Source organism: Indicator indicator, chromosome 12 (assembly GCF_027791375.1).
Source record: "Indicator indicator isolate 239-I01 chromosome 12, UM_Iind_1.1, whole genome shotgun sequence".
Classification (NCBI taxonomy): domain Eukaryota; kingdom Metazoa; phylum Chordata; class Aves; order Piciformes; family Indicatoridae; genus Indicator; species Indicator indicator.
The window spans coordinates 23,497,781-23,517,781 of NC_072021.1; the positions used below are offsets into that span (position 1 = coordinate 23,497,781).

At 48.4% G+C, this 20,001-nt stretch overlaps 1 protein-coding gene across 2 annotated transcripts; it reads right to left on the bottom strand.

The window, feature by feature from the left end:
- Nucleotides 1–272: 272 nt before the first annotated feature.
- Nucleotides 273–17,775, bottom strand: TOP1MT (DNA topoisomerase I mitochondrial). Of its 2 annotated transcripts, none has more exons than XM_054385300.1 (14): nucleotides 17,606–17,775; nucleotides 14,200–14,315; nucleotides 12,162–12,283; nucleotides 11,192–11,314; nucleotides 10,482–10,669; nucleotides 9,640–9,784; nucleotides 8,340–8,483; nucleotides 7,107–7,292; nucleotides 6,424–6,492; nucleotides 5,295–5,409; nucleotides 4,566–4,693; nucleotides 3,683–3,777; nucleotides 1,590–1,739; nucleotides 273–375 (listed from the first exon to the last, which is right to left on the bottom strand). In XM_054385300.1, the coding sequence occupies exons 3-14, from the start codon at nucleotides 12,225–12,227 to the stop codon at nucleotides 273–275; spliced, it is 1,512 nt and encodes a 503-aa protein (XP_054241275.1). In that variant the 5' UTR covers nucleotides 12,228–12,283; nucleotides 14,200–14,315; nucleotides 17,606–17,775. The 2 variants fall into 2 exon arrangements, with proteins under 2 accessions (XP_054241275.1, XP_054241273.1); XM_054385298.1 differs by lacking the exon at nucleotides 17,606–17,775 and adding an exon at nucleotides 15,937–16,034.
- Between the last annotated feature and the right edge of the window lie 2,226 nt (nucleotides 17,776–20,001).

A 20,001-nucleotide genomic window follows, 5' to 3' on the forward strand; every position in this document is an offset into this window, starting at 1 on the left:
TAAGAAGATCCAAAGCACCTGGCAGCTCTGAAGAGGAATTAAAAGTTCACCTCAAAGTCACTAGGGCCAGTGTCACAAGTCAGCAAGACCTGTTCCAATTTGAAAATGGTTTCTCTTTTGTCTCAAAAGAAAAAAAAAAAGGCACAAAATAGCCACATCAAACTCTTTCATTAGAGATCTGCCCACACCCACCCCACAAACAGTTGCAGCAGGACATCACAAAAGCTACCAACAGCACCAAAGGAGCACAAAGCAAGGTGAAAAGCACCATCTCAGAATTCAAAGTCCTCATCAGTCATGTCGATGGCCCAGGCAAACTTCTCCCTCTGGGTCTTGTTGTAGATCTTCTCGATGGGCACACCAAACTTCTTGCACCTGGACAGATCACAGGACAGCAGTGGGGATAGAATCACAGAGTCTTTTCAGTTGGGAAAGACCTTTAAAGAAGATCAAGTCCAACCATTCCCTAACCCAGCCAAGGCTAGCACTAAACCAAGTCCTTCAGCACCACAGCTCTTTCTCTTTTAAACACCCCCAGGCATGGGGATTCAAACACCTTCCTGGGCTACCTGTTCCAGTTTGAGAACACTTTCAGTGAAGAAGTTTCTTCTAATATCCAACTTAAACCTCCCCTGGTGCCAGCCATCCCACACCACTCCCAGCACAATGGTCATCTCTGTTCAGGAAATTCAGACCTGGACATTGTGCCACTGCAGACAAAGACATGCAAAGTGACCCCTTCTTGTCCTAAACCCAGAAGGAACCTCCTTGTTAACCATGAACCTATGCTCTTGTAGCCAAGTTGGTCAGTGGAATCCTGGGGTGCATGAAGAAGAGTTTGGCCAGCAGGCTGAGGGAGGTTCTCCTCTCCCTCTACTCTAGTAAGGCCACAGTTGTAGTCCTGGGCTCAGTTACAAGCTTCTCTTAGGAGAGACAGGGAACTACTGGAGAGAGTCCAGTGGAGTCTATGAGGGGCCTGGAGCATCTCTGTGAGGAGGAAAGGCTGAGAGACCTGGAGCTGTTTAGCCTGGAGAAGAGCAGCCCGAGAGGGGATCTGCTCAATGCTCAGCAAGAGCTAAAGTTGGGGGGAGAGGAATCCAGCAAAAGGATGGGGCCAGACTCAGTAGTGCCCAGTGACAGGACAAGGGGCAATGGGCAGAAACCAGAATCCAGGAGGTTCCATTTGAATATGAAGAAAAAGGTCTGTGCTGTGAGAGGGTGCTGAAGCCCTGAAGCAGGCTGCCCAAAGAGGTTGTGAAGTCTCCTTCTCCGGAGAGATTCCAAACCTGCCTGGACATTGTGATCCTGAGTCCTGCCCTGGGTGACCCTGCTTTAGCAAGGGGATTGGACATTATGAGCTCCAGAGGTCCTTTCTAACTCCCACCATGCTGGGATTCTGTGATCCTGCAAACAGTTATTTGCAGCAAGTCTTAGCTTTGGGTTTTCCTGCCGCACTCCAACCCCCTCCAGGGTTTGGGCAGGTTTCTTCCCTTGCCCCTCAAGCATATGTTTGTCCTGCTCTTCAGGTCATGCTAGGTGACCTGCACATCTCTAATGAACACTTGCCCCATAGCATGCCACAGACTTACCAAGCTATGCTAATCCTGGGGTCCAGGTAATTCAGCTTGGATGTGCCCAGAGCTATCTCTTTGTTCTCCTCTTTATCTGTGGCCTGAACATTCAACTTGGCCAGCTGATCTTCCAGCCTCTTCAACAGCTTCTTTTTCTTCTCCACATTGCTGAGGACAGAGGAAGAGCAACACAAATAGCATGTTAAAAGGGAAAAGAAGCAGCTGAGGGGAACTGTAAAGTAGTTCTGATCTGCTGCTGCCTGGAAGCATGATGGGAAGCCAACAAGCTTCAGCACAAGGTGCAACAGGGAGAAATTGGAACTCAGGAGGTTCCATCTGAACACGAGGAATAACTTCTTCACTTTAAGGATGATGGGGCACTGAAACAGGCTGTCCAGAGAGATTGTGGAGTCTCCTTCTCTGAAGACTTTTAAAATATGCCTAGACATGATCCCAGGCAACCTGCTTTAGGTGAACCTGGTTTAGCAGGAATGAGATGATCTCCAGAGGTTCCTTCCAACCCCCACCATTTTGTGATTCAGCTCAGAGCAGCCTTCACACTCATCAGAAGTCCTCCAAGGTTTGAGCCTAGGAATACTCCAGAATGGCAAAGTAGAAGATGTCATTCAGCATTAACCAAATTTCTCAAGTACTTCGACTTCATAAGATACTTGAAAAGCAGAATTATTGCCACTGAAGTGGAGCAAGCACAAAAGCCAGCACCCAGCAAAGCCCTCCTCAAATCTAGGCTCCATGAGCAATAACCACCTCTGAAAACCTGCTCTGCATCTCAGTAACATAAGGCATAACTAGAAAACAAGAAACTCTGGAATAAAAATGGAAAAATAACCCTTGTATCTCTCCTCCAGCTTTCTCCTCTTTGGGCAGGCAGCAAGTCATGGCTGGGCTCTGGGAAAAGAAACAATTTGGACAGATTTCATTCAATGACTGCTGAAGACACCAGACAGGTGACTGTTCACCACTCATATGTCCCATCAAAGTCAGCCTGTGTCCCCAGCTTCAACCTCAAGCTGGCATCCTTTGCACCATGGCACTTCTAGATAGTTCTAGCATGGTGGGGTTTGGAAGGGACCTGTTGTGATGGTTTGAAACTGTCTTTTTAATTTTTCCTTGCAAAGTTCAGAACAGAGAAAGTGAAAGAATGTAAATAAGTCACTATTGGGTATAAGAAAGCAAAATACTGATTGTTCTAAACACTTCCATTGGATAGGTAGAAATGTTTAAGAACTATTACCCAAGACAAAGTAGGCACTCTGCACATTCTGCGTTCTGCAGTGGGGGCAGTTGCTGGGCTGTCTGGCTGCTGTTTCTTCTTCTCTTCTGGATGAAGATAACACACACTGACCTTGGCAGCTAAGTTAACAACTTTCTGCTTAACTAACTCTGCTTCTCTGTCCAGGGGGGTCTGGGGGGGAAGCTCCTGGGAGAGGGAGGCCCCTTTGGGAGGGTCCCCTTGGGGGGAAGCAAAGGGAGATCGATTGTGCTTTTTCTGTTGATTGTATATATTTGTGAATGTTGTGAATTTTGTATATTTGTACATATTCATTGCATTTCATTGTAGATTTTAGACTCTGCTTGTAAATACAGCTTTTCATTTGCTTCCAGACTGAGCTAGCCTGGTTATTGTTGGTGGGGTGGGAATTTCAGCTCACACCGACACACCTGTGCAGATCCAAGTCCCCTGCTAAATCAAGTCCACCTAAAGCAGGTTACTCAGGATCACAATGTGGGTTTGGAAAGTCCAGAAAAGGAAACTCCACAGTCTCTCTGGGCAGCCCTCTCCAGTTCTCTGTCACTCTTACAGGAAAGAAGTTTTTCCAAGCATACATCTTGGGTTGAAATCTCAGCATTCAGCGAGGTGTGCACTATCACAACAGAAATCCTCCTCAAGATGCTTTTGGGAATTCTACAGTTGCAAGGTACCATCCACAAGACCTCCACCCATCTGCTAGGCAGCCATGAGATCCTGGTACCCAACAGTGACATGTCAATTCTGATGAGCTGCATACATGGTGTTGGACCACACCATCCCCACGCCCTCTGCACAGAGGTCCCTCTACATAAAAAGCCTGTAAGGAAGAGTCACTCACGCTTCTGCTTTGGGATCTTTTCTGTCTTCAAACTCCTTTTCAGCTTTTTTGAGCTCTTCCTGGGCTTCTTCCACCTGTTTCTTCTTGGCATCAATCTGTGAAGGTAAATACAAAGTAAGCCCACATTCCTGTCCTTCCTGAAGGTTTCAGATGCCTCCCTCTTTCCCTTTTCTCTGCCACATTGGAATAGCCTAATGAGAAATTGAAGAGCAAAGACAACAACTTGTTCCATGCAGCATCTGCTGGAGGGAAAGCATTTCACAGCATCTTGCAAAAGATCCTCACAGCTTGGATACCAGAAACACTTGCAGCTCTTATCTGGTCATCTTGTGCAACTGCCTGAATTTGGCTTGTGACAGTGCTGGAGCCCTCTGCAAAGTCCAAAGTTCAGCACTAGAGTGTTAACAAAAGCTGAGGTCAATTACAAGTGTTAGCTTGATATATTTCCATATCAGATCCTTGACATTTCAGCTGGTCCTCCTGCTAACAGCCAGCATGGCCAACTAACGTGGTTGGTGGGCCAACTAACGTGGTTGGTGGGCCAACTAACGTGGTTGGTGGGCCAACTAACGTGGTTGGTGGGCCAACTAGTTTCTCTGGTTCAGAGCTACCTGTTTTGAAGTTGTGCCACCACAGAAGGAATCCAGCTTGGTTTGAAGGCACCAAGAGAGTGCCAAGAGTGCTTCATCCAGTATTTGAGCTTACCCCATCCCTCTGCACTGATTAAAGAAGCCACTACTCCTGGTTCACTCCCTGCCACGCCTGATCAATGTGATCTCTTCAGGCATCAGGTAATTCGCCTTCTCTCTCCCAACCTTCCTCCTCCCAAAAACAGATCAGAGGTTAGATCAGATTTGGAGGCTCTCAGCTTGGTCTGCCTCACCTTGATTTGGAGGTTCTTCATTGACTTCTCAAAGGTTTTTGGTGTAGACCTCTGATGGTTGCACAGGATGGCCACAGCTCGGTTAGCTCGGTTGTAGGAGAGGAGCTTTCCTGCAACGCTGTCTTCAGCTGGAAGTCAATGGGAGCTTCACTGTCTCCTTTGTCGGAGCTCAGGAAACAGGGAACAGAGCAGGACAACAGTGAGCTCTTTGTCTTTCCCATTATTTCTCAGGGAAGAACAATACTGGTGGTGGAAACTGGTGAAGGACACTTAAGCATCACTGAATCTGACACTGTGCCTCATTGCTCATGTATCCAAGGTAGACAAAAAAGAATACACCCAAGCAGCAAAGCAAGAAAGGGGGAAAACACTCCCAGCTTGGCTGCAGATCAGCGTACTGCTGAGCAGGTAACTATCTGAACCATATAGAATGGTTTGAGAAGGGACCTTAAGATCACCAAGTTCCAAACCCCCTGCCATGGGCTGAGACGCCTCCCATTAGACCAGATTGCTCAAAGCTTCATCCAGCCTGATCCTAAACACTTCCAGGGAAGAAGCACCCACACCTTATCTGGACAACCCATTCCCAACATACCACCCTGCAATATGGTGCATCACCTTCCAGGGAGGAGCAGGCAGTCCTAGGGATGCCAAGGTAATGGATGGACACCAGAGCCCACTGTCCATGCAATGCAGCTGGTGAGACCACAACCACTGTTAGTAACTCACACTTAGTTAGTGCCTTGAGCTGCTCCTGCAAGGTGATGGAGGCATTGTAGGTTCTGAACACTTTGGCTGTCAAACCATCCATCAGTCTCTGGAGATGTCTGTTCAAGATGCTTGTCTGGAGAAAGGAAGATAGGACAAAGTGTGGAAGAAATGAAGAGAACAAGCAGAACCCAGGACAATAAGCACTTGCTTTTCAGACCATCTTTCATCTAAGCAACCAAATTAGGCATTAAAAATATTTCCCATAGCTTGTAGATGTACTTGTTGGGTCAGGCCCTCACCTGTCTGAAACTGACACAAATTCCTCCTAAAGCTACAAAGAATTTCCCTGGATGTCAACAATTTCTGCCCACCTAGGTCATATCTGTTATGTCTGTCCGGTGGAGCGCATCTGGGTGCAGTTGGGACTGGAAACAGAAGATGCTAAGAAGTGTCATCTAGGGCTTGGAGGAAGCCTTACATGCACCAAGAAAGCCTATCCCAGATGAAGTCTGTATGACCAGAGAGGAGCAGCCTCTTCAGATGGGCAAGTGGCTTTGTAAGGAGTGCAGGTAGAGAAGGAGCAGGGGTGGTAGCATACAATATCCTGCACTAAAAAAGAGGAGGGAGAAGGTTTTTGTAGGGGAGTAGCTCAGGAGGGAAGGTTGCAGCACATCTCTCCAGGAGCCCTTCATACTTCTACTGAGCCCTGGTGAGGTATGAAAGCATCAGACAGTTAAGGTTTGACACCTCCAGCAATGCCCTGAGCATCATGTGCGTGGGCAGATCTTCCCTGGTTAAAAAAGAAACCCAAGCAGATGAGCTGGAGGGAAGGTAGCAGAAAGTCACCTCCTTAGCAACGACACAGTTTGCTCATGGGTGCAGAAGGCAGCCAGGCCTTCATTCAGAGAAGCAAAGAGGATATCAGTGAAGAAAGAAGATGAAAAAAACCTATTATGGTATCTAAATAGGGTCTCCAGACAGCTACAGTGGTGTCTCCAATAATTAAACCCAAAATAAGGGATGACACTGATGCAGCACCACAGCCTGGGAGCCTGAAGGTTGGACAGGACCATCAGGTTGGACTGCAGGTTTGCTTCTACTCCCTCCAGGTCAATTTTGTTTTAAAAGCTTAGAGATGACCACTCACATTGAGCCTATCAAAGAGGTCATCTCCTGGGTCCTTGTTCCTCATGAACAGTTGCAGGTTCTTGAACACCTAAAGAAGAAGAAAGGATGGCCCCAGTCAGGAACAACAATGCAAATAGCTCCCAGACATCTCCATCTCCATCTGCCTCCTCATCTAGATGGACTCTAATCCAGACCTGTGCCTAACTTCTTACAACTCCTCCAATCTTCTCAACTTTAAGAGCTGTCACTGTGGACCTCAAAGCCACTGGTGCCACAGGCTGCCCCCACCTTTGCTATCTCTGTCACTCCAGTTTCCACACAAACACCCCTAGAATCATCTATCCCATGGGCAAAGCAGAAAGGAAGGTATCAATAAGGACAGTTCAAGTCCTAATGGCTACTAGCCAAGTGAAGATGCTCCAGCAGGAGGCAGGACTTCTCTCTCATGGTTCATCAGCTAGAAGAACCTTGAAAGCCCTAAAGATTCTTCCTTTTTCCCAGGATGGGGCCATCAAGTTTGTGTCCTCATCACCCAGCATTGTAGTAGCTCAGGTGCATGCTGCCACCATGGTGTTAAAACACAGAAGGCATCTTTGGAACAGGTTTTGGAAGAGAATTTGGGGCTGATGACCACTGAGTGAACCAAGCCAACCCTGCACCAAATTTCACACCAGTCACTGTCTCTGTTTCTGCCCCACTCACCAGCTTCTCCACCGACACTTTGTTGTAGTACCGGATGGAGTCTTTCCCCAGGAAGTCAAACTCCACCACATGCTCCTCTCCATCCAGCTTGGGGTGCAGTTTGAGGTGTTCCACACGCAGGGAGCAGCAGCCAACTGTGTCTGCAGTCTCCCCTTCCTCCTTCTCATTGCCAGCTCGCAGGGCCAGCTGGAAGGAGACAGAGTCATCACCCCAGCCCAACTCAGTTCCCCTTTCCAAGGTGATTAAAGTGGATGTGAACACCAGGAGAGGGAAAAGAAACCTTTCTAGGGGAGTGCCTCGCTGACTGCCTGCTGGGACCCTGGTGGAAACAAGCAGTGACTTCCTTCTTATTTCTCTAAGAAACTCTAAAACATCTCCCCAAACTAGGAGTCATCCACCTCTCCAGTGGGGTCTTTGCCTTCACAGACACACACATGCAGGTGAAGTCCATGAGGACAGCTCCTACACTGTCACACAGCTATATCTTCACACAAGCATCAGCAGATAGTGAAATCATACAATAGTTTGGGTTGGAAAAGACCTTTATGACCATTAAGTCCAACCATTAACTCAGCATTACCAAGTCCACCACTTAAACCGCATCCCTCAGCACCGTATCTCATGGCTTTGACACCCCTCCCGTGATGGTGACTCCACCACTGCCCTGGGCAGCCTGGGCCAGGCTTTGACAACCTTCCTTTCCCAACCCTCAAGGGGAAAACGTTTTTCCTTATGTCCAAACTAAACATTCCCTAGTTCAACTTGAGGCTGTTTCTTCTTCTCCTGCTATTTGTTCCTTGGGACAAGAGATTGATCTTCACCTGGCTCCAACCTCCTTTCAGGGAGTTGTAGAGAGCCAGAAGTCTCCCCTCAGCCTCCTTTTCTCCAAGCTAAACAACCCCAGTTCCCTCAGCTGCTCCTCACCAGACCTGTTCTCCAGACCCTTCACCAGCTTTGTTGGCCTTCTGTGAATCCACTCCAGCACCTCAGTATCTTTCTTTTCTGAGAAACCCAAAACAGAACCCAGTGTTTGAGGTGGGGCCTCAGCAGTGCCCAGCAGAGGGGGGGCAATCACCATCCTTCATGATCAGTTCCAGATTCCTCACACGGAGCGACCCTGGCCAGGACCAACCAGCACACTCCAAACACCTACAGGACTGGTGGATCAGGTAAGCTAAATCCCAGCCTCCACAGGGACAGAGGACCTTGGGGCTAGGTAGAAGCTGCAGATACCTTATCAATGAAGTAGAGGGCCACTGCTATTTGCCGCTTCCTTGTCTCCCGGGACTTCCAGTCAGCTTGGTACTCAGCACGGATTTTGTGCACGACATCCTTCAAGCGCCGGGCTACCTCATACTTCTGCCAGTCCTTCTCCCCCTGGAAAGACAGGGCAAAACTCAGTGACACATCTTCCTTCCATCCCTACCAGGGAGATCCTGCTCTAGGAACACCTCCAGCATCTAAATACTCCTCAAAGCCCGTTGTTTTCTTGAGAAGACACTCCATGAAGTGGAAAAAATCAGAGCAAATCCAGCTCCTCTGGAGTTTCTATGCCCTCTGCTGGTGGTGCTGGACCTGGGATCGTGGCCAAGTCTGTGCTGCTTCAGAGTCTGGAGGTGTTCCTCCACCAGCTAGCAGCCAGCACACAGTGAAGTGATGCAGGGCTGTGGCCTCTGTTGTTTGGACTTGCCCAGTTGTGCCCAACTTGTTCCCAGTGTCTTTATTTGCTTTGGGGAATGGAAATAGCTTTAAGTGACCTTTCCCTGCTGGCCTTTCGCTTCCTGCCTTGCATGGCACTACAGGTGGTGATCCCATCTGCTCCTACCCTCCATTTACCAGCATAAATCATGGATTAACAGAACTGTTTTGCTTGGAAAAGACCAAGTGTTAATCAAACACTGTCAAGTCCACCACTAATCCACATCCCTCAACACCACATCTGCATGGCTTTGAAGTCCCTCCAGTGATGGGGATTCCATCACTGCCTTGCACAGCCTGGTCTAGGGCTTGACAACCCTTTCCATGAAGGAATTATTCCTAATATCCAAGCTAAACACCCCTTGGGGCAACTTGAGGCCATTCCCTCTTGCCTTTTCATTTGGGAGAAAAGACCAACCCCTGTCTGGCTCCAACTGCCTTTCAGGGAATTGTAGAGAGCAAAAAGGTCTCTGAGCCTCCTTTTCTCCAGGCTGAACAACCTCAGTTCCCTCAGTCAATCCTCACAAAACTTGTTCTCCAGACCCTTCATCAGCTACATTGCCCTTCTCTGGACACACTTCAACACCTCAATGTCCTTCTTGGAGCATGGAACCCAAAACTGAACACAGGATTCAAGGTGTGGCCTCAGAGTCCAGTCCAGGGGGACAACCCCTGCCCTGGTTCTGCTGGCCACAGTATTTTCAATACATTTTTCTTGATGTGCCACTTCTCTGCTTTCCCCTAACCTTTCCACCTGGAAAAAAAAAAAAAAAAAAAAAAAAACCTGTTGGCCCAAAAGACAACAACTCTGCCTGAACAGCAACATCACTCCAACCTTCAGCTTGGAGCTGGGGTTCAGCATGATGTACTTCAGACTATTCTGGATGTTCTCTGTCCAGGAGGCCAGCCAGGTAACAGTGTTGTCAGAGCGCACCTCCTTCCACTTGTGCCCCTCTGGAGGTGTGGGGATCTTGGAGTCCCTGTGAGTAGAGAAGGTTTGACAGCCCTCAGACCACGAAGAAGAAACAGGTCATCAGCTCAACTGCTTCTTCAAAGGGAGCCAAGGATGTTCAACATATTGCAGCATTACTTGCAGAAAACATACAACCCATCCAAAATTGTTCCACAACACAGAGTGGGTTGTGTTGGCAGGGACCTTTAAAGGTCATCTAGTCCAGCACTCCTGCAGTCAGCAGGGACATCTGCAACTAGAGTAGGTTGCTCAGGTGGGCAGATCTTTATCCTTTGGATGCTGGAGACAACAGGAGAACTCGCTGGGCTGGAACAGTGTGTTTTGAATCAAGACCACAAGGTCTTCAAGTGGTTGTAGGAGCACTGCAGTGTTTACACTTGATGTTGGGAGAACATTACAGGCACCAGTAAGTGATGAGAGCTGCACAACAGTTTCCCTGGCCACATCACTTCCAGAAAGAAGCTAAAAGTCAGACCTATCTGCAAAACAGACATCTGGAAGGGACCAGGAGGTGAAAGAATCAGAATTGTTTCAGTTGGAAAAGATCTCTAAGGTCATTGAGTCCAACCATCAAAGGGTCCCAAGTGAGCTCAAGCCTGAGAACAAAACCTCACAGCATCTCAGGGCAGAGGAGATGTGCTACTTATCCCTGCCCCAAAAGCAGCTCAGATTTTGGAGTCTCAGCTCTTCCCCTGGCTACTCACTTGCTGCAGTTGATGATAACATCTTCTGGCATGATCCTCTTCTTCAGCATGCCCATTTTGGGGTGGTTACCACGTCCACGGAACAGCCCGGGAGGCTCAGTTTTGAAATTGCCTATCTTCTCCCGGTGCCCATCAAGGGTGCAGTACCCATACTCCTCTTGGATCTTATCTGCCTCTTCCTTCAGTTTCTGAAACAAGCACCATTCCATCATCATCATCCCACAGGATCAAACCAAAACCCCATGACTTGTGTCTGCCTATCATTACCCTCCTTTTCCTGCAGAAAGCAAAGCAGGCAAGGCAGAGCTGAAAGGGTTGGAGGAAGACATGAGCATGAGTCCAAGTCCATTCCCAACAAATGGCTCAACTTCACCCATTTTACAAACCCTCAAGAGGATGCTGGTCCCACATGAGACACCAATGGAGCAAAGCCTGTGTGCCCAAAGCTCCTTATCAATGTTCACTATCCTCTAGACAGGGTAGGACCCCAAATCATAGTCCAAGGATGCCATGAAACATGTGCAGCCTCCACAGATAAAGTTATTGAAAAGGGGCATGGTGTTCACAGAGAGATAACACTGATCCAAAGGCCAAAGAGGTCCCAGATCAAAGCATAACACCAGGAAAGGAGAAAAGCAGGAGCTGAAATACTCCAACCTTGTCTCAAAACATATTGGCCTGCCCCAGAGGTCACAGGAAACAGTCCTCACCTGCTTCTCCTCTTTGGAGAGTGCTTTCCGTGCCTCACTTTTGTCCACAAAGTACTTGTGGATCTCGCTGAAGTCACACTTGTCCAGGTGTTTGATTATCTCCTGCTCCTCTGAAGTCATCTCCTGAGCAAGGGATGAGAGGGGTTGGGCAAAACCAGCTCTGCACAGAGCTGCCGCTTATTTCTTTTCTTCACAGACAAGGAGAGAGAAGACCCAAATACCAGTTCTGCAGAAAAATCAGAAGGGAGTGGCCACCCCAACTAGGCACCTCCACCCAAGAACAGAGAAAGATGCGATGGGAGGAGGCCATCCTGCCTGTTGACATCTGAGCTTGCAGCCAGGGAAGCAAAAGGGAGCCAGCTCTGAGGTGGAGCAACCTCTAACTTCTGCTGTAGAAAAATGTGGTCCAGAAGCATGGTCATACACAGCTTGCAGGGACTGCAGAAGCAGTTCTGAAGGTATCTGGGGCATCTATCTTTCCCTAATAGGGGTCTTGCTTTTATCTGGGGACTGAGCCACAGTGCTGTGGAACCATGAGGTTAATTCTTCAGAGGGACACATGCCTCAAACTCTTTGTGAAGCTGTTCAGGAGACCCAGCACCTGCTTTCTTAGGTAGCATTGCTAGAACTCAGCAGGCCCACGAGTGCCAGCATGAAGCTCTCCAAGATCCTGCAAACAGCAAATCCCAGCCCAAATCCAGAAGCAGCAATCAATCACATAATTTAGAATCCCGCAGCTATATGATAACAACTAAAGAACTAAGCCATAAAGAAAACTCATCTCTTCCATCCATGGTTTAACAGCCATGGTGGTGTTAGGTTGATGGACTCAACCTCAGTGGTTTTTTCCAACTGAAACAACTCTGTGATTCTATCCCACACCACAGCCAAGGGTCTACCTGGAGATGACAGGTTTAATGTTGAGTTCAATTTGAAAGATGGGCAGCAAGGAAGCCCTCACAGAAGATACCTTCCTCCAGTCACTGAAGAAGTTATTCTGGAAGATCTCCTTGGTTGTGTATTCATGATCAAGCATTTTGGCATAGAAGGTGGCGATTTCTTCTGTGGCCAGGCTCAGCTTTAGGGGTTTGCCTAGGAAGAGAGAGGACCTTTAGTTATGGGGACAACCCAACCCAGGCTGTTGTACACTGGTGGGATTCCACCATGTTCCTACACCAGACACAGCCTTATCTGTGGATCAATACCTTGAGTGCTTGGCACAGCAGGGTGCTGCTGCAGCTCATTCACAATCACACACTTCATTTTCTTCTCCAGGAGAGTGGAAATCTTGATTTACATTAAGGTCATTGAGCTATGGGGCTTTCAGCAGCCACCACACTATGATGAGGCCCAAACTAACAGCTCTACACAAAGTTTTGCTTCCTGACCACAACCACTTCCAGGACCTCTCCACTTGGAGAGGTTTCATCTCAAATACTTTCCCCACACAAATGAAGCAATCGTGGGAAGCTCAAAGTTGAGACCTGAGCAACAGATAGAGCCTCTCCTGGTCATCCAATGGGTCTCAGATCATTTGTCAGAGCCACCATCCTGTCCTGGGCTCTTTGACCAGAGCAATGAAATCCAGTGAATCCAAGGAACTTTTTGGCTCTTCCTAGGAAACCAACAGTTTGAAAGAGCTTTTCTAGGCAAGCCACAGGAAAAACACCCTGCAGAGCTCCAGGGGATCAATCCTACCTGCACCAGACATTCTGGTCTTTGGAGTTCCTGATCTCCACCTGAACTTCAGGGCATAGCAGGTCACAGCCTTACAGCAGCCCCAGGACAAGTAATTTTCTATTTGGGGTTGCTGCCTGTCCACAAACATTTTTTCATCCAGAAATGATGACACCTTTTAGCAAACAAGCCAATTATCACCCAAGACTCCAGGCTGAAGCCACCTGCCTAGATGCACACAACACACAGATGGGTCTCCCACAGCTCAGAGGCCACAGGGAAGGTCCAGGCCCTGTTTGTTGAGCCAAAAAAAGTCACTGACCACCTCATTGGTGTCCCATCACTGCTCTCTGCTGACAGGATTGCCAGACACATTATCTCACCAACTTATCTTTTTTTTTTCCTCCTGAAAAAATCCACAAGCAACAGGAGTCCCAGTGAGGAAGACCAAGACCTCATAGGATTGAGGTGCCCTCCTATCTCCAGCATCCCTTGGCCAAGGCCCAAGGTCTTTCTTGCCTCCCATCCCTTGATCTGTCAGAAAACTGTTCAGGAATGGAGTTAAAACTGGGGAGGAGAACACAACCTAGCAGGCATGGTGGGAAATGAAGGAGGACAGCAGAGACTTGGATCTGTCCTGCCAATCTCAGCCCCTCACCGATTCACTGAGTTGCTTTAGGGTGATGTGTAGTGGCCCTGGGGACAAAATCAGGAGTCATGATCTGGATCTTGAAGCATCCCAGCTAAACCATGCAAAATCTCAGAGTGATATGACAGTCACTGAGACCATGAGACAGGCAAGCTGCAGCTCTCAAAAGCTAAGTCACATTTTCTTGGCTTGCAGGGAAACCATGCATGAGTTGATGTAAAGCCCAAATTCCAGAGGCATCTTAATGAGAAAAAATTGACCTTTTTTCCCCCACCCCAAGTCACTCCACAGAAGAGGTACATAGGAACTGCAGGCAACAGCACCAAGATCTGCTGCTTCCCCTCAACAAACTTGAAGGTCCAGGCCCACCACTGCACATCCTGCATCTAGGAGAGGCTGTGAGCAGAGATGCAAGTCCCAGATACACACAAGGGAGCATTACAGAACCCTTAAAATGAGGTGAAGGTAGCACCCTGTCCCAGGGTGCTCTGCATGGGAGGGGATGCATGAGAGCATCTCAACAATCCCCTGACTCCTACTGTATCCAAACCCATCCAGCTTTCACCCAGGGTTCAGATTTACCCAATGGGATACTTGTGGTCTACAATACTTCTCCTTCTCCATCCAAGCTCTTCAGCCAGGCAGAGGACAACTCTACAAGCCCATCACAAGGGGGACATACCATCGTAATAGAACTGAACATCATCAGGCAGCGGCTCGTAGAGAGGCACAAAGTAGGGTCCTCGATGCTCCAGCTGGGTCCATTTCACTTGATCTTCTTTTTTCTCCTCTTTCCACCTGAGACAGATGCACAGGGACCCATGAAAGCATTCTCAAGCCTGGGGGGCTGGGACCTTCTCCCAAGGTGACCCTGGGAAGATGATTTGTGAGCATTGATGGTTGCCACCAACCGCAAGTGAAATCCTGAGGACTCTGCTACTGCCTCAGTTTCCCTGTTCTTTCAAACAAGGATGACTGGGGTGCAAGCCAAGGAAAAGGATCTTGAGAAAGAGGATGTTTGGTGTGGTTACATGGAAGGACATAGGGGGAGGATCAAGGGATGGATCTAGTCAGCCAAATTTATGTTCATAGCCAGAGACACCCCACTGCTGAACCACAGTCTGCTCAGTTTGCACAGAATCATTTTGGTTGGACAAGATCTTCAAGTTCATTCAGTCCAAGGAGAAGATCTTCAGGTTCAGTAAGTCCAACCATTAACCCAGCACAGTCAGTTCACCACTGAACTATGTCACTCAGCACATCTACACAGCTTTTAAATCCTTCCAGGGGGACTCCACCACTGCTCTGGGCAACCTGGTCCAGGGCTTGACAACCCTTTCCATGAAGAAATTGTTCCTCATGTCCAACCTAAACCTCCTCTGGTGCAACTTGAGGCCACTTCCTCTTGTCCTATCACTTGTTACTAGGGAGAAGAGACCAACTCCCACCTGGGTCCAACCTCCTGTCAGGAAGTTTTAGAGATCCACAAGGTCCCCTCCTTTTCTCCAGGCGGCTGCTGCTGCTTAACCCCAGCAGAGGCTGCAAGCACTAAAACTCACCCTCCCTTCACTCCTCAGCCCCTCACTGCCCTGGAACCATCCCAGGTCGGGTTGTCTGGGGCTCTGAGCAATCTGCTCTAGTTGCAGATGTCCCTGCTGACGTCAGAGGGGTTGGACTAGATGACCTTGAAAGGTCCCTTCTAACCCAAACCATATTTATAAATCGTATTTGCATTAAATCATAGGTGTAAATAAGATCTTCATGCACCTTCCCCACCCCCAACCCCCCAGTCCAGAGCACACAGCATTTTCAAGTGACTGCAAGCCCTAAAATGTGAAATTAAGGGATTTTAAAATGGGAAAAAAAAAAGCTAATAAAAATAATCAAAACACCCACCCTGAAGAGCATTAAAAGAGACAATCTAGGTCAAAGGCAGAGGAAGAAGTCTGCTGGATCATGACAGAGGGACATGAGACAAGCAGATCTGCAGCTCAGCTAGGCTGACGTTGGCTCCAGCATCTCCAGGAAAAAAAACAACCAACCAAACAAAACCAAACCACAAACCAACCAACTGAGGCTTGTTGGGCAAACACAGCAAGATTTCACCCCAGGAAAGAATAATCCCAGAGTTTCTTGCTCAGCAGTGTCCCGGAAGCACTTCCAACCTTTCTCTTCCCCATGGGGAGTGGGAGGGAGGAATTGGAAAGAGGTGGAATAAATCAATCACATTCAAAGGTTCATTGTGCCGAGAAAAACACAGGGGAAAAGGAAGAAAGAAGATATTAGGGGAAAATCAGCATGCTAGAGAAAACTGCTCTGAAAACACTTCAGAGGTGATTTGAATGACATCAAGAGCTCTAACTCTCCTCCCCCTCCCCACCGCGGTTCCCCATGCTGGCAAAGCATCTCCCAGACTTACCTCCTGCAGCCCCCACAACCTGACCAGAGGCACATGGGGGTGAGCTGGGAGCGCTGGACCCTCTGACCAAGCAGCGAGGAGGTGAGATGCCGGTACATGGGTACATGTCACTGACCACCAGCGAGCCTGGGGGATGTCCAGGTCACCCCAAGCATCCTGCCCCAGCACCCTGCTACCCACCGATGCATGGTGGTGGTGGTACCATGGCAATGCCTGAGGAGCCACCATTCTGTCCCTGTAGTCCAGGCTGTGACACTTCCCATGTGCCAAGGCAGCAAAGCCTTAAGGGAAATGTAGTCCTGGGTGAGGTTTTAGGGTAAAACTGCTGAGGAAAAAAACCAAGCTGTGTACCAGCTTCTTGCCTCCATGCCAAGCCCCCCAAAGAAGGCATTACTCAGAAAAAACGCTTCTTAGTCCTACTTCTCACTCCACTTTATGTCCCACTTTATCTCAAAGGTGGAAGCACCCATGGAGATTCCTATGCAGGATAACACTCCCAGCAGCTCCTCCCAGCTCAGGTTTGGATGGGCTCCAAAGTTTCCAGCCCTGGGGTAGAGCACTGGACCAGGCGCTGCCCAAAGAGGTTGTGGAGGGCCTCTTTGGAGGCATTCAAAACCCTGCTGGACATGGTCCTGAGTGGTTTACTCTAAATGACCCTTGCTTAGCAGAAAGGTTGGACTAGGTGATCTTCAGAGGTCGCTCCCAGCTTCTACCACTCTATGCTTCTGTGATTCTCTGCCCAAAATATTGGGGTGCTATGGGGAGAGAGTGACACCAAGTGGTTAAAGCCACCACTTCCTGCCACCTTGCCAAAAAATACAGCGTTCAGACATCAGGAAGAAGTTCTTTACTATGAGGGTGGTGGAACACTAGAAAAGGTTGCCAAGAGATGTGGTCGAGGCCCCATCCCTGGAGACATTCAAGGTCAGGCTTGGTGGTGCTCCAAGCAACCTGATCTAGTTGGGGATGACCCTGCTCATCCTCCAACTCTATGATCCATCAGCCTCACTCATCCATCCTCTCCTGTGAAAAAAAATCTTGCCTGGATCACCCCAAAACTGGTGGGGGGGGGAAAAAAAAAAAAAAAAAGAAAAGAAAACAGAAAAGAAAACAAATAAAGCCCCTTTATACCTTCCACTACTTACACCAACTTGGAGGCTGCTGTGTTATGAGGGTTATGTCTTCTATCAGTCATGAGCATCTCCCTTCACCAGCTGAGCACCAGTAAAGCCAGTTTAGGTAGAATATATATTATATACATTCTTATACTAAAAAAAACCCAACCTCTTATGCAAATATTATTGTCTGTTACGATGAGAGTGGTAAAACACTGGAACAGGTTGCCCAGAGCTGTGGTTGAGGACCCATCCCTGGAGTCGTTCAAGATCAGACTTGATATGGCCCTGAACAACATGATCTAGTTGGGGTGGGTCACTGCAGGGGGCTGGACAAGATGACCTTTGAGGGTCCCTTCCAACCTGATGAATTCTGTGATTCAGTGATTCAGAACCTCCAGCTGAGAGTGCCAAGTTCAAGCCTTAGAAAATACAAAGCAGCTAAAAATAGCAATGAAAATGAATTTTCAGTTTTACCCCAGGAAATAAAACTAAACCCCAAGATGCTTTAGAGTTAGACCTACCCACAGGCCAAAGGCCTGCAGGACACTCACCACTTCCACTTGTTTTCCACCTCTTTCTTTTCTTCTTCTGTCTTCTCCTTAACCCTTTTGTTGTTCTTTTCTTCTCCTCCTTCCTTAGATTTCCTTTTCCGTTTTTTTTGTGTAGTCTCCTCCCCTTCACTCTTCTCTTTGTGCTTCTTCTTCTCTTCTGGTTTCTCTTTTGGCTTTTTCTCCTTGATTTTTTGGCTTTTCTCTTTCCCTAACACATCTCCCTTCCCTGCCTCATCCTCCTTTATCTCCTGCTCAACCTCTGCACTCTGGGTCTCCCTCCATCCTTTATCCCCTTTCTCATCCACATCCTCTTCCTCCTTCTTTACTCCTTTTCCACCCTCACTTCCCTTCCCCACTCCATCTCTCTCCTCCAGTTCATCTCCAACTCCTTTCTTATTTGTCTCCTCCAGTTCTTCCCCCTCTTCCAACATCTTTTCCTTCTTTATTTTCTTCTTCTTCCTCATTTTCTCTATCTCCTCCATTTTCACCTTCTTGTGCTTCTCTGCTTTCCCCTTCTCCTGCTTCCCCTCCCTATCACCCTGGATGCTGTTGCTGCTCCTTTGCTTGACTCTGCCCTGTTCTCCTGCCCTGCTCGTGGCATCACCATCACCCCACTTCTTCTTGTTGAGGTCCTTAAACACATCTCTGTGGCTTTCCTCAAATCCATCCTTCCTCCTCCCTCCCTTTCTCACCAATTCCTTTTTCTTCTTTTCCTCTTGTGTCTTCTCCCTTTCCTCTTTTGAGTCTTGAGCATCACCTTGCTGCTTAGGGACACAGAGGTCCAGCTCCTTCTCCTCACCTTCCCTCACTGTAATGATCCCCACATCCATCTCAAGAGCCTCAGGCTCTCCAGAGCAGGATGCAATCATACCAGCAACACCATTGCTTGACTTTGGGACATGTGGGAAACATCCAGAGGGGGAAAAAGATTGAACCTGGGAAAGAAAAGTGATTATCCCAGAGCCCAGAGGCATGAAGGAGGTGGTTCATGCAGGATTTGGTCTGGGGATGGTGGATCCCCATGGCTTTCCTACCCCAGTTCCAGCCTTGGTGTCTGAGAGCTGCTGTCCTGTTGTGGGTCCTGCCCTCTTGGGTTTGCATTGTGACCTACAAGAGAAGCAAAGCTACTTCTCACCTATTGGTGAGCACCACCCTCCACTTCTTACATGGAAAATTAGGGGATTGCTCCCAAAATGAGTCCTTCTTTCCCTCCAAGTGCAAGACTTTGTGTACTGTGACAAATGGAGATCTACCAAAGCAGCAGTGACTGTCTTTGTAGGAACAGGCTGTAGCTTATGGGAGGAAGAAGCTGAAAATCAGCAGAACCAAAAGGTCTCCAGACCAAATGGGGGAGGCCTCAAGGAAGGGTGAGAAGGAGACAGGTTTGCAGGATTTAGCAGCAGCAACTGAAAGCAGCACATAGGTGGCATTGTGGACACACTGGATGAGGAGATCTTGTGTTGGGACACATCTTTTGGGACTGTGGAGACAGGCTCTGCCACTCCCCTCCCAAGAAGGCAACCTGAGCATTGGTACAACGGGGAAGGACATGGCCTCATTGTTGCAACAAGCTGCAGGACAAGGAGTATCTGATTCCATGACCTCCACCATGAGCCATATGCATGGAAATTTCTCCTAATGTCCACCTAAACCTCCCCTGGAACAACTTGAGGACATTTCCTCTTGTTCTATCACTTGTAACTTGGAAAAAAACAATCCCCACCTGGCTCCAAACTCCTGTCAGAGACTTGTAGAGAGCAAGGCTGGGTCCCCTCAGCTTTCTTTTCTCCAGACTGAACAACCCCAGGTCCCTCAGCTGCTCCTCACCAGAGCTGTTCTCCAGACCCTTCACCAGCTTCATTCTCCTTCTCTGGACATGCTCCAGCACCTCAATGTCGTTCTTAGCATGAGGGCCCCCAAAAGTGAACCCAGGATTCAAAGTGTGACCCCATCACTGACCAGTACAGGGGGACAATTCCTGCTCAGGCCCTGCTGGCCACACTCTTGCTGAGCCAAGCCAGGATGCTGGTGGCTATCTTTGCCACCTGGACACACTGCTGGTTCATGTTCACTCAGATCTAACACACTTGGGTTCTTTTCCACCAGGTATTTTCCAGCCACTATTCCCCAAGCCTGGAGTGTTCATGGAGTTGTTGTGACTCAAGTGCAGGCCCTGGCATTTGGCCTTCTAGATTGGGTTTGCATCTCCACAGGGTTGAGGTAATGGTGTGCCCCTGCCCACAGGGAAACTTGGGGCTGTCCCTGTTGGGTCATTGTCAGCTCCCAACTGAGAGAGATGCTCTTCAGGCTACAGAGCACCATATTCCCAGCTTGTGATCAGTACCACCAAAAAAAAAAAAAAAAAAAAAAAAAAATCAAACACAAGGCATGATGAT